The sequence below is a fragment of the Thalassophryne amazonica genome, chromosome 8 (assembly GCF_902500255.1).
Source record: "Thalassophryne amazonica chromosome 8, fThaAma1.1, whole genome shotgun sequence".
Taxonomy (NCBI): domain Eukaryota; kingdom Metazoa; phylum Chordata; class Actinopteri; order Batrachoidiformes; family Batrachoididae; genus Thalassophryne; species Thalassophryne amazonica.
In genome coordinates, this window is record NC_047110.1 from 19,069,751 (window position 1) to 19,084,029 (window position 14,279).

The 14,279-nt window shown below is 41.2% G+C and overlaps 1 protein-coding gene across 3 annotated transcripts in view; it reads left to right on the forward strand.

Annotated features, from left to right (window-relative positions):
- Positions 1-2,168: 2,168 nt before the first annotated feature.
- The window catches only part of alkbh3 (alkB homolog 3, alpha-ketoglutarate dependent dioxygenase), a 62,470-nt gene continuing 50,359 nt past the window's right edge, over positions 2,169-14,279 (forward strand). For 2 of the 3 annotated variants that reach the window (XM_034175811.1, XM_034175812.1), the window contains exons 1-4: positions 2,169-2,265; positions 4,421-4,507; positions 13,052-13,167; positions 13,257-13,291. In XM_034175811.1, the coding sequence (XP_034031702.1) occupies positions 4,426-4,507; positions 13,052-13,167; positions 13,257-13,291 (233 nt within the window). In that variant the 5' untranslated portion in view covers positions 2,169-2,265; positions 4,421-4,425. The remainder of the gene's footprint in view (positions 2,266-4,420; positions 4,508-13,051; positions 13,168-13,256; positions 13,292-14,279) is intronic. The other variant, XM_034175813.1, reaches the window with a different exon arrangement.

Sequence of the window (14,279 nt, forward strand, 5' to 3'; positions counted from 1 at the left end):
CAAGAGGGGCGACAACATAACGTCCGCCCAACTTTGTTGGCGGAGGTAATAAAATCAGCTTTGCCAGATAGGCCATTTCACTAATGTACAGACTTTTCATAGACAGGATGACAAATTGTAGGTGTTCTCCGGAATAAATGCAGTCCTGGTGGCTCTGTGGCGTAGCTGTTGCGCTAAACCTTTCTGGACCTGGGTTTGATTCCAGGGGCCTGTACTACGAAGCGGGGTTACTGGCTTATCAGGGTAACTTCGGGAGTAAGTTGATGGCGTGTGGAGTAACTTCCCGGTTAACCCGTACTACGAAATTTGGATAGGTTTTGATCGAGGTATGCTGCCATGGCAATTTATGCTGTGTGCCAAACCTGCTCCGAGCAGGTTATGTTCTCGGTTAGCTTGAGGTTTTCGCTTAACCACTCCCTTTATAAGTACCGTCCATCCACCTTCAATCACTCCGAAGACAATGCCGGCCTACCTGGATGATCCGTTTGATACTGGGGCACAAATTGTGAGGGGCTCTCTTTGCAGGGTGAGGGTTTTTAAAGACCGCCAGAATCCGCTGACATACCCGGACGATATTCTCTATGAAAGATATAGATTCTCAGCCGAGGGAATTCGTTATCTTTGTCAGCTGATCGGGCCAGACGTCTGTAACGTCACCCATCGTACACTGTAAAAAAAAAGACTGTTGTTTTTACCTGGCAGCTGTGGTTACCAGGGAATTCCTGTAAAAAATACAGCAGTTAAATGTACAAAAAAAGAGAGCTCTTGTTTGTAGATTTAACAGTTCTTTTAATGTGAGTCAGCCGTGGTTCATTCACTGTAAATCCATATACATATTATGTCTGTAATGATATCTACTGTGCTGCTGTATGTTTTACAGGAATTCCCTGGTAACCACAGCTGCCAGCGTTTTCCTGCACAAAAGAGTCATTTTTACAGTGTAGCAATGCCCCGACGATCGAGCAGATAATGTGCCTTGTGCCTATTTGGCCAGTGGACAATTTATGTATTCCATCGGTGATGCTGAACATCTGAGCAAGAATACTGTATGTCGTATGATTCGCAAGGTAGTACTTGCTCTATCTAAACTGTTGGATGCATTTGTCGTTTTCCCTGGCCATTTATCCGCAATGCAAATCAAAGAAGGGTTTTATGCAATCGCGGGTAATTACTAATATCAAAATAGGTCTAATGCATGTCCATTAATTAGGCGAAGTGGGGCTTATCAAGCTATGAATATAAACCTACCGTTCTGAAGGATGTTTTTATATTTCATCTTCACCTGCTGCCAAGTGCGTTTGGCACTGCTATTACATCTGAAATATTGACAGGATTAGGAATAGCAATCATACAGTCAAGGTAGCCTATTTAGGAAACATTAAATTAACCTAACATCTATTAGTAGGCCTATGCCCACTTCTGAATCGTGTTGCATCTGGGCGTAATTAATGAAAGGTCATTTTTTTACACATATTAGACATTCCACAGGTTAATCATCTGTAACAGATTTGGGGAACAATTGAATTGTACTTACACATTTACCCGATCAGCAATACGTTGCCAACAAGCCTGTCTTGCTTTATTGGCAGACGATGTGTTCGATTTCCCCCTTAACATTAATTTAAATTCCTCGTAGCTCCACATAATAATCATGCATTCTTCTTCGGTAAAGTAAGGTGACCGCGCCATCATTGAAAAATGGTGACGTGCGCTGCAACCTGCCCCTTTTATGTGAACGCGCACAAACTCCAATTAGGTTAACACAGGTTCAACAAATCAACATCTTATTCAGCGTCGTAGTACCGATTAACACCACTTGAGGAAACCAGGTTTTGTCAACCCCGGTTTAAGAGGTTAACCCTGGGTTACATCTGAGTATGTTAACCCCGCTTCGTAGTACAGGCCCCAGGTGTGTGTGTGTGTAAATATATATATACTCTCTCTCTCTCTCTCTCTCTCTCTCTCTCTCTCTAGAGAGAGAGAGAGAGAGAGAGAGAGAGAGAGAGAGAGAGAGAGGCGGTCAATACACAATGCACGTTTTTAAAAAGTTTCACTGCAAAGCGCTGCAAAAATGGTTTATGCTGAAACCGTGTCTTTAGTCCAGTAGATGGCGGTATTGCAGCTATCCTGGATGCAAGCTGCCGTAAAGGCTCGCAGAAAAAGAAAAAGCCAGTGGAAGCTTATTTTAGTACCTTGTTTCACCATCGGGAGTATTTTTTTTGTGGCACAACTGTCGGTCAGCTCCAGTTACCTTTTGTCCACTCGGTAAGTTAAAGTTGAGTTTCAAAAATACTTAACTATGTGGTTCTTAAAACTTATGACAGCTGCAGAATACTCAGCTACAATGACGTATCACATTGTTTGAGTTGGATTTTATTCCGCCGCTGTTGGAGCTGCAGACAGTCAGTTTTAGGTTTTAGGTACATGTTTAGGCTTGTTTTTTTTTTTTTTTTTTTTTTTTCCTGCTACCACAACAGTTAATAAGTAAATAATTTCCTTTAGTGTTTTTGGCGTTTGGTAGGATGCTTGCAGAGTTGCTGTGCACCTGTTTTTATATTATCAATTCACTGGTATGTTTAAATTCTTTTCCAGCTTTATTGGCTTGAATTATTTGAAATTTGGGCAGCACTGCATTAAAAACCGACATCATTGTGTAAAGTATCTTACCACATGGGCTCTGGAACACTTCAGAAAACCATTATCAATTAACACAGATCGTCACTATATCTACAAGTGCAAGTTAAAAGTCTCCCATGCAAAGTGAAAGCCATACATCAACAACATGCAGAAAGGCCGCCGCCTTCTCTGGGTCCGAGCTCATTTGAAATGGACAGACGCAAAGTGAAAGACCATCCAGACTGTTACAAGCGCAAAGCTCAAAAGCCAGCATCTGTGATGGTATGGAGGTACCATCATGTGTAAGTTGAAAACAGTTGTGTGTAAGTGCGGCACGGGCAACTTACACATCTGTGATGGCACCATCATCCCAAACGCTTATTGAGTGTTGTTAGAAGGAAAGGTGATGTAACACAGTGGTAAACATACCACTGTCCCAGCTTTTTTGTAACATGTTGCAGGCATCCATTTCAGTCATTTCACCCTGACAAAAAAGCAGTTCAAAGACATCATTAAAATCCCAAAATGACAATGATATTCATGCCCATGATGAGTGCATGTAAACGTTTGACCACAACTATACATTGCTGTGGTAAAGAAATATTTTTACATGTTCATGAATAACTTAAAATTAAAAAAAATATAACCAGTGTTTTTCATTATTCATCATAAAAACAACAAAATTAGTTATTAGCAGAAGGGCTTTTGGCATGGGCACATTGTCACATCCCTGGTCTCTGCCAATTCAATGAATGGACGCTGAGCAGTCAATCTACCTAACATTATATGATGCTGACCACAGAAAGCCAACATGAGAGGCTCTTCCTCAAGATATCTACAGTTCATTTACAGCATTTTCATATTTTCCTTCAGTGCTCACATTTCCAGTTTCCAACTTCCCGTCTTGTACAACTTCTTCCTTTTAACAATCAGCTTAAATTAATTCTTGGTCACACAGTTTCATATGCAAAGATGAGCACATTTGTTTAGAAATTTTCCACTTTGGGACACACATGAAATTTACTTTTCTCACTAAGTTTTTCATCAGCGTTTGTTCCAGTTTTTTTTTTTTCTCCCCAAGGATAAAAATTATTTAACCTGAAATGTTTGTTTATTTATTTATTAATTCATTTATTGGATTGACCACATCGCAAAAATACCATTTGTTTTAGAACAGATAGGTTAATCAATAGTTTTACGGACAAATGAGAGCACTGTGATGTCACAGAGAGAAGACATGGCTCAATGCATAGGTTTTTCTTCTGTCCAGTCCAACATGCATCATAACTGGTTAAGGAATGGCTCAAGCAAACTAACATAAAGGTTTTGAAATGGCCCAAAGCCCTGACTGCAAGCCTGTTGAAAATATCTGGATTATGCTTAAAAGCCAGGTTTATGCCATGAAACTAGTAAATTTAATTGACGTCTCTCAATTCTGTCTAGAAGAATGGTCAAATATTCAGCTAGAATTGTGGCAGAAGCTACCACAAGTGTTTGGTCAAGGTGAAACTCAGTTTTCGGAATTTTCTAATCCATATTAGGTGTGCTGTTGACCCTGATTGAGTTTTCAAAGTCCAAAATAAATTAAAATTGTACACAGCTTATTATAATTTTTTTTGCTGGTTTAGATGCATGTTGTGCAATTGTTCTGCCCCAGACGAACTACAGTTAAAGAAGTGATTGAAAGTTCAGTAATGCCATGACCTTCACATCCTTAATGAATGTATGTAAACAGCAGCAACTTGCTACATCGACAAACACCTATTGAAAGTCTCCGGTCTGTGTATTTCTTTGTCTCCTGCAGATGTGATGTCAGACAAACGTCAACGTGCCAGAGTCCAGGGTTCCTGGGCCAAACAACTGCCAATACGTCCAGGTCAACCAGGTACTGTAGCTTAAGGTTCTGTGTATTCTAAAAAGTTTGATGTCATTGGTAATTGAAAATTTTTGGGTCTTCAGCAAATATTTGAAGATGACCTTTTGAGCCTAGCATATATACAGTACCAGTCAAATGTGTGACTATTACTCAAGTATATCCATCAAGTGTTTCTCCTGTCATAGTGCAGGCCTGGTGTCCTAGCAGGCCAGAACATTTTTTTTTTTCGTTAAAGGTTATGAAAAATAACAGCAATGAAATGCCAACAAATAGCAAATATCCATTCATTTGTAAATCAGAAATAATTTTGGTGTATCTGAAGTACTCGGATTGACACGACGATGCCCAGCAGTCTTTCTATAGCTTTCCATAGAAGGCGACAGATGTTAAAATCTGATATCTACTTGACAGATTTTGACTTTGATCAACTTTAACAAAAGTTGGACTTTGTCCCCCACCTCTTCCCTGCTAAAAATATATGTGACCTGCAGATGTCTTCCCTAGAGTGCCTTGATTAGAGAGAGTGGCATCAACTCAGAACATGACGCCATTTTGGTTCCAACTGCGCTTTAATGTTTTCAACATTTTTTAAAATCATTTAACCACATACACCAACAGATCCAGGTACAGGTACTATCAAAAAAATATAAAAATAGTTAAGCTATCAAATTTACATGACTTTACAATTTATGGTGATTTATTTAATTAATTTAAAGCCTGATTTATGCAGTTCCGGCTCTGTAACTCCGTGTCATGCAGTGACGTGCGTAACAGTTTTAAAGATCTCCATCTCTGGATTATACTTTATTCTGGACTAATTTGACCCTCAGCAAACTTTTCTTTCTAGAATCTTCATCTCCAAATCAAAGGTAAGCTGTACAATTTCCTCTTTTACTGAATTTGTTCTATAAAGTTGCAGACTTTTCTGATCCATATATCAGCGTACGCACTATAAAAACTGTTATAATATGAATGGAGATGAAGGATTGAAAGCAGCAAAGTGTCAAATCACAGCCGTTTGTTGTACCGTTTGTTGTTTAATTTGTACCTCTGTTACTGCTCTGGGTTTTTAATGGAAATGCATTACGGTCAGACGTGACATTTATCCGATGTGAGCCATATGTATGTAATGGATTAGTTACAGTAAGGAGGCGGCGAACATCTATGGGGAATCCTGAATCGGGGCCTCCGCCTCATTTAATGACTGGGTCAGAATTTCCTCTGAAATTTTTTTGTTTGCCAAATGTATTTGATCCATTATCAAAATGGAAACAGCGTGCAGTGAAAGCAGCAAACGTTTAAAATACGAGGTCTATTAGAAAAGTATCAGACCTTATTATTTTTTTTCCAAAAACCATATGGATTTGAATCACGTGTGATTGCGTCAGACAAGCTTGAACCCTCGTGCGCATGCGTGAGTTTTTCCACGCCTGTCGGTTGCGTCATTCGCCTGTGAGCAGGCTTTGAGTGAGGAGTGGTCCAGCCCCTCGGCGGATTTTCATTGTCAGGAAATGGCGGAATGATTTGGGCTTTTTTTCCATCAGAATTTTTTCAGAAACTGTTAGAGACTGGCAGCTGGAAACCATTCGAAAAATTTATCTGGCTTTCGGTGAAAATTTTACGGGCTTCACAGAGAATAAGGACTGTTACTACAGCTTTAAGGACGGCTTTAAGGACGCTCGGCGCGCCGCGCTCCATGCCGTCATCGAGAGCCACAAACCACCGGATCATTTCTAAACGGATGGCTCTGTGGATCCGAGACCGTTGTGTGCACTTTCTCTGGTTATCACAAGAGCTGGACATCAACCATTTTCCGGCAGATTTCACTTTTAACAAGAGATTTTGTCATGGAAAGCCGAGTGGAGGCTTCGCGCGTCAGGACCGATTCGCTGATCGAGCGAGACAAAACCACCTCCGTTTTGGTCTCACAGGATGGCTTTGAGATGGCGTTCAGACAGCTTTCGGTGGTTTTTTCCATCGAGTGATTATCCGAGAAATTGTCGATGTGCCTGGACATGCCAGAACATGTCCCGTGAGGCTTCATCACGGCGTTGCTGTGCGCCATGCGGCACCGCCAAAACGGAGGTGGTTTTGTCTCGCTCGATCAGTGAATCGGTCCTGACGCGCGAAGCCTCCGCTCGGCTTTCCATGACAAAATCTCTTGTTAAAAGTGAAATCTGCCGGAAAATGGTTGATGTCCAGCTCTTGTGATAACCAGAGAAAGTGCACACGATGGTCTCGGATCCACAGAGCCATCCGTTTAGAAATGATCCGGTGGTTTCTGGCTCTCGATGGCGGCACAGGGCGCGGCGCGCCGAGCGTCCTTAAAGCCGTCCTTAAAGCTGTAGTAACAGTGCTTATTCTCTGTGAAGCCCATAAAATTTTCACCGAAAACCAGATAAATTTTTTGAATGGTTTCCAGCTGCCAGTCTCTAACAGTTTCTGAAAAAATTCTGATGGAAAAAAAGCCCAAATCATACTGCCATTTCCTGACAATGAAAATCCGACGAGGGGGCTGGACCACTCCTCACTCAAAGCCTGCTCACAGACGAATGACGCAACCGACAGGCGTGGAAAAACTCACGTATGCGCACGAGGGTTCAAGCTTGTCTGACGCAATCACATGTGATTCAAATCCATATGGTTTTTAAAAAAAATAATAAGGTTGGATACTTTTCTAATAGACCTCGTATGAGTAAATTGCTTCTTTAAGCCTCTAAACAGGTAAACATGCAGTATAATCAAACATTTGGAAACTTTTTTTGCACTCACTAGTAATTTTCTTTTTGTTTTTGCACAGAACCTATTTGGAAAATGTATTTGAACTATGTTTCACATAGTCCAACTACATTTTCTTTTAAACAAAAAGATAAAACAAAAAAACGTGACTAAATTCTTTTTAATTCTAAGTGTGGTCTTCTAATTATAAACAAAACACATTTCTTAAAAACAAATGTTTGTTTTTCTTCTTCCACTTCTTCTCAACACTACTTCTTTAGAACTAGCAGAAGAAAAAGATAGTATTTGGGTTAAGGTTAGGGTTAATTAGGAAGTATATGGGACAACTCATTTTCATGATCAGAAGAAAGACTGAAGCAGTGTTTCTCTTGAATACATTTGTTTATTCTGGACTTGAAAATGATTGTCACACAAAACTCTGATGAATCACAGCCTTTGTTGGAGCTGGCCCTTTTTAATCTTTACTTTCTCAAGATTGGCACACAGAATAGAGTTGCACAAATACTCAAGATATCAAATCAGATCAAATCAATTTTATTTATATAGCGCCAAATCACAACAAACAGTTGCCCCAAGGCGCCTTATATTGTAAGGCAAGGCCATACAATAATTACAGAAAAACCCCAACGGTCAAAACGACCCCCTGTGAGCAAGCACTTGGCAACAGTGGGAAGGAAAAACTCCCTTTTAACAGGAAGAAACCTCCTGCAGAACCAGGCTCAGGGAGGGGCAGTCTTCTGCTGGGACTGGTTGGGGCTGAGGGAGAGAACCAGGAAAAAGACATGCTGTGGAGGGGACCAGAGATCAATCACTAATGATTAAATGCAGAGTGGTGCATACAGAGCAAAAAGAGAAAGAAACACTCAGTGCATCATAGGAACCCCCCAGCAGTCTAAGTCTATAGCAGCATAACTAAGGGATGGTTCAGGGTCATCTGATCCAGCCCTAACTATAAGCTTTAGCAAAAAGGAAAGTTTTAAGCCTAATCTTAAACGTAGAGAGGGTGTCTGTCTCCTTCATCTGAATTGGGAGCTGGTTCCACAGGAGAGGAGCCTGAAAGCTGAAGGCTCTGCCTCCCATTCTACTCTTACAAACCCTAGGAACTACAAGTAAGCCTGCAGTCTGAGAGCGAAGCGCTCTATTGGGGTGATATGGTACTATGAGGTCCCTAAGATAAGATGGGATCTGATTATTCAAAACCTTATAAGTAAGAAGAAGAATTTTAAATTCTATTCTAGAATTAACAGGAAGCCAATGAAGAGAGGCCAATATGGGTGAGATATGCTCTCTCCTTCTAGTCCCTGTTAGCACTCTAGCTGCAGCATTTTGAATTAACTGAAGGCTTTTCAAGGAACTTTTAGGACAACCTGATAATAATGAATTACAGTAGTCCAGCCTAGAGGAAATAAATGCATGAATTAGTTTTTCAGCATCACTCTGAGACAAGACCTTTCTAATTTTAGAGATATTGCGCAAATGCAAAAAAGCAGTCCTACATATTTGTTTAATATGCGCATTGAATGACATATCCTGATCAAAAATGACTCCAAGATTTCTCACAGTATTACTGGAGGTCAGGGTAATGCCATCCAGAGTAACGATCTGGTTAGACACCATGTTTCTAAGATTTGTGGGGCCAAGTACAATAACTTCAGTTTTATGAGTTTAAAAGCAGGAAATTAGAGGTCATCCATGTCTTTATGTCTGTAAGACAATCCTGCAGTTTAGCTAATTGGTGTGTGTCCTCTGGCTTCATGGATAGATAAAGCTGGGTATCATCTGCATAACAATGAAAATTTAAGCAATGCTGTCTAATAATACTGCCTAAGGGAAGCATGTATAAAGTGAATAAAATTGGTCCTAGCACAGAACCTTGTGGAACTCCATAATTAACCTTAGTCTGTGAAGAAGATTCCCCATTTACATGAACAAATTGTAATCTATTAGATAAATCTGATTCAAACCACCGCAGCGCAGTGCCTTTAATACCTATGGCATGCTCTAATCTCTGTAATAAATTTTTATGGTCAACAGTATCAAAAGCAGCACTGAGGTCTAACAGAACAAGCACAGAGATGAGTCCACTGTCTGAGGCCATAAGATCATTTGTAACCTTCACTAATGCTGTTTCTGTACTATGATGAATTCTAAAACTTGACTGAAACTCTTCAAATAGACCATTCCTCTGCAGATGATCAGTTAGCTGTTTTACAGCTACCCTTTCAAGAATTTTTGAGAGAAAAGGAAGGTTGGAGATTGGCCTATAATTAGCTAAGATAGCTGGGTCAAGTGATGGCTTTTTAAGTAATGGTTTAATTACTGCCACCTTAAAAGCCTGTGGTACATAGCCAACTAATAAAGATAGATTGATCATATTTAAGATCGAAGCATTAATTAATGGTAGGGCTTCCTTGAGCAGCCTGGTAGGAATGGGGTCTAATAGACATGTTGATGGTTTGGAGGAAGTAACTAATGAAAATAACTCAGACAGAACAATCGGAGAGAAAGAGTCTAACCAAATACCAGCATCACTGAAAGCAGCCAAAGATAACAATACATCTTTGGGATGGTTATGAGTAATTTTTTCTCTAATAGTTAAAATTTTATTAGCAAAGAAAGTCATGAAGTCATTACTAGTTAAAGGAATACTCGGCTCAATAGAGCTCTGACTCTTTGTCAGCCTGGCTACAGTGCTGAAAAGAAACCTGGGGTTGTTCTTATTTTCTTCAATTAGTGATGAGTAGTAAGATGTCCTAGCTTTACGGAGGGCTTTTTTATAGAGCAACAGACTCTTTTTCCAGGCTAAGTGAAGATCTTCTAAATTAGTGAGACGCCATTTCCTCTCCAACTTACGGGTTATCTGCTTTAAGCTGCGAGTTTGTGAGTTATACCACGGAGTCAGGCACTTCTGATTTAAAGCTCTCTTTTTCAGAGGAGCTACAGCATCCAAAGTTGTCTTCAGTGAGGATGTAAAACTATTGACGAGATACTCTATCTCACTTACAGAGTTTAGATAGCTACTCTGCATTGTGTTGGTATATGGCATTAGAGAACATAAAGAAGGAATCATATCCTTAAACCTAGTTACAGCGCTTTCTGAAAGACTTCTAGTGTAATGAAACTTATTCCTCACTGCTGGGTAGTCCATCAGAGTAAATGTAAATGTTATTAAGAAATGATCAGACAGAAGGGAGTTTTCAGGGAATACTGTTAAGTCTTCAATTTCCATACCATAAGTCAGAACAAGATCTAAGATATGATTAAAGTGATGGGTGGACTCATTTACATTTTGAGCAAAGCCAATTGAGTCTAATAATAGATTAAATGCAGTGTTGAGGCTGTCATGTCTGTGTGGATGTTAAAATCACCCACTATAATTATCTTATCTGAGCTAAGCACTAAGTCAGACAAAAGGTCTGAAAATTCACAGAGAAACTCACAGTAACGACCAGGTGGACGATAGATAATAACAAATAAAACTGGTTTTTGGGACTTCCAATTTGGATGGACAAGACTAAGAGTCAAGCTTTCAAATGAATTAAAGCTCTGTCTGGGTTTTTGATTAATTAATAAGCTGGAATGGAAGATTGCTGCTAATCCTCCGCCTCGGCCCGTGCTACGAGCATTCTGGCAGTTAGTGTGACTCGGGGGTGTTGACTCATTTAAACTAACATATTCATCCTGCTGTAACCAGATTTCTGTAAGGCAGAATAAATCAATATGTTGATCAATTATTATATCATTTACTAACAGGGACTTCGAAGAGAGAGACCTAATGTTTAATAGACCACATTTAACTGTTTTAGTCTGTGGTGCAGTTGAAGGTGCTATATTATTTTTTCTTTTTGAATTTTTATGCTTAAATAGATTTTTACTGGTTATTGGTGGTCTGGGAGCAGGCACCGTCTCTACGGGGATGGGGTACTGAGGGGATGGCAGGGGGAGAGAAGCTGCAGAGAGGTGTGTAAGACTACAACTCTGCTACCTGGTCCCAACCCTGGATAGTCACGGTTTGGAGGATTTAAGAAAACTGGCCAGATTTCTAGAAATGAGAGCTGCTCCATCCAAAGTGGGATGGATGCCGTCTCTCCTAACAAGACCAGGTTTTCCCCAGAAGCTTTGCCAATTATCTATGAAGCCCACCTCATTTTTTGGACACCACTCAGATAGCCAGCAATTCAAGGAGAACATGCGGCTAAACATGTCACTCCCGGTCCGATTGGGGAGGGGCCCAGAGAAAACTACAGAGTCCGACATTGTTTTTGCAAAGTTACACACCGATTCAATGTTAATTTTAGTGACCTCCGATTAGCGTAACCGGGTGTCATTACTGCCGACGTGAATTACAATCTTACCAAATTTACGCTTAGCCTTAGCCAGCAGTTTCAAATTTCCTTTGATGTCGCCTGCTCTGGCCCCCGGAAGACAATTGACTATGGTTGCTGGTGTCGCTAACTTCACATTTCTCAAAACAGAGTCGCCATTAACCAGAGTTTGTTCCTCGGCGGGTGTGTCGCCGAGTGGGGAAAAACGGTTAGAAATGTGAACGGGTTGGCGGTGTACACGGGGCTTCTGTTTAGGGCTACGCTTCCTCCTCACAGTCACCCAGTCGGCCTGCTTTCCCGGCTGCTCGGGATCAGCTGGAAGGGAACTAACGGCGGCTAAGCTACCTTGGTCCACACGGACTACAGGGGCCTGGCTAGCTGTAGAATTTTCCACGGTGCGGAGCCGAGTCTCCTATTCGCACAGCCTGGCCTCCAAAGCTACGAATAAGCTACACTTATTACAAGTACCATTACTGCTAAAGGAGGCAGAGGAATAACTAAACATTTCACACCCAGAGCAGAAAAGTGCAGGAGAGACAGGAGAAGCCGCCATGCTAAATCAGCTAAGAGCTAGTAGCTGCGCTAAGCTAGCGGATTCCTAAAAACACACAAAGTGAATAATGTGTAAATAATTTAGAGGTGATTCAGCAGAGGGAGTGCTTTAGTTAAGGCACGTGAAGATTACACTGTGAAACAAATCGTTATCTAGTTAACTAGATCAATCTAACTGCGCAGATTAAACAGCTAACAGATACAGCAAAACACCGCTGTGCTCTGGAACAGGAAGTGATACAATACCGCAGTGAGAGCCAACCACCAATAGAGGTGACAAGACAGTAGAGGCGACAAGATATGATGATGTTCATGAGGCTCCAGTCACATGCATGAACATCACAGCTAAACAGCTGATGGTGTTCACTGAACACGGGTAAATGGCAGGACTGTTTAAATACTGTTATTCCCTGCAATCTGATGTGTTCTGAACATGCGTTTGTGCACATGCACAGCACTATTAAACCATAGACTCTCTCTATATATGTTGTTTTCCATTCGGCTGCTCCCGGTTCTGTTCGGGGTCACCACAGTGGATACAGATCCGCATTGGTAATTGGCACCATTTTTACGCCGGATGCCCTTCCTGACGCAACTCCAGTTTTACCTGGAGAAACACACACAGCTGCTGGTGTTCCAAAGAGGCCTCCCATCCAAGTACTAACCAGATCCTACTCTGCTTAGCTTCTGAGATCTGACGGGATCAGGCTAACACAGAGCCAAACCCACAGAATTTTGTGAATAAAATAATCTTATGAACACTTCACAGATCTCAGTCAGCTTCCCCATATACAACAGGAGCAGTTGAAAGAGTAATGTCTAAGGAGTATTTGCGCCAAATTTGGCATTTGTATCACCATTTGCAGGATTGTTTCAGTTATCTGCTGCACTATATGTGATATGCCTTTTAAAAAAAAAATGCAAATTTTTTTTTTTACAGTTACAGGCGCAGTACCAAACAGTCACCAACAAATCAAAAGTTCAAACCAGGCCTCTGGTTCCTGGGGATGTCAGCCCCATCTGCCATCCAAATCATTCGAGTTTCTCCAACCCACTAAGGTTAATTTTAACCAGAAAGTCACAAATCTGCAGACTGGTTCATAAAGAAGTGCTAAATCATAAAGTTTTAATTTTTTTCTTGATTCCAGGTAATTCAAGCCATTCCAGCAGAGAAGGTGATAGAGTAAGTAACACACTTTCATCCGTCCATCCATTTTCTATACCCTCTTACTCCAATTCAGGGTCACTGGGGGGCTGGAGCCTATCCCAGCAGTCATGGGGTGTGAGGTGGGGTACAGCCTGGACAGGACGTCACTCTGTCACAAGGCCACATATAAGACAGACAAACATTCACACCTGCATGCACACTTATGGACAATTTAAAGTTTCCAATGCACCTAACCTGCATGTCTTTAAATTGGGAGGAATCCAAAGCAACCGGTGGGAACCCACACGAACACGGGGAGAACATGCAAATGCCACACAGAAAGGCCACAGGTGGGAATAAAACCCACAACCTTTTTGCTGCAACAGTGCTAACCACACTGTGCTGCCGTAACACACTTTCACATTTTCTCTTTATTTAGGGAGGTGATGGCGTAAGGGTTTGCACGTTAGACTGGGACACCAGCGATCTGGGTTTGCTTCCCAATTGCAGCCACGCTCCCAACTGGCACTTTCAACAACAGTGCTGGGGAGGAGTGAGAGACATGTGCCATGGGCCCTTCTAGAAACAAGCTTTGCACTTTCATTGGCTACGCACATTAAATATGATCCTCTTCTTCTCTTCATTCATTCACAATTTGCTTTTTTTATCAGCCCAGGTCAGGTCAGAACTATAAGGATAGACTGTTGCTGCGCATTTCTGCCATTTGTGTGTGTGTGTGTGTGTGTGTGTGTGTGTGTGTGTGTGTGTGTGTGTGTGTGTGTGTGTGTGTGTGTGTGTGTGTGTGTGGTGGGGGGGGTTGCAAATTGTCAGGCTGCCGCGGTCAAATACCCGTATGAGCATTGTGTCTTTATAATTTGCAGTTTAATTAATTATTAAGATCCTATTGTCTTATGTATAATCATCATTTGTTCATGTTGTCCAAATCAAGGCATTTTTATAGAGCACCCTCTGTGCATTTGCCGTTATTAATGAGACAAATTTAACTCCATAGGACGTTAGCTTT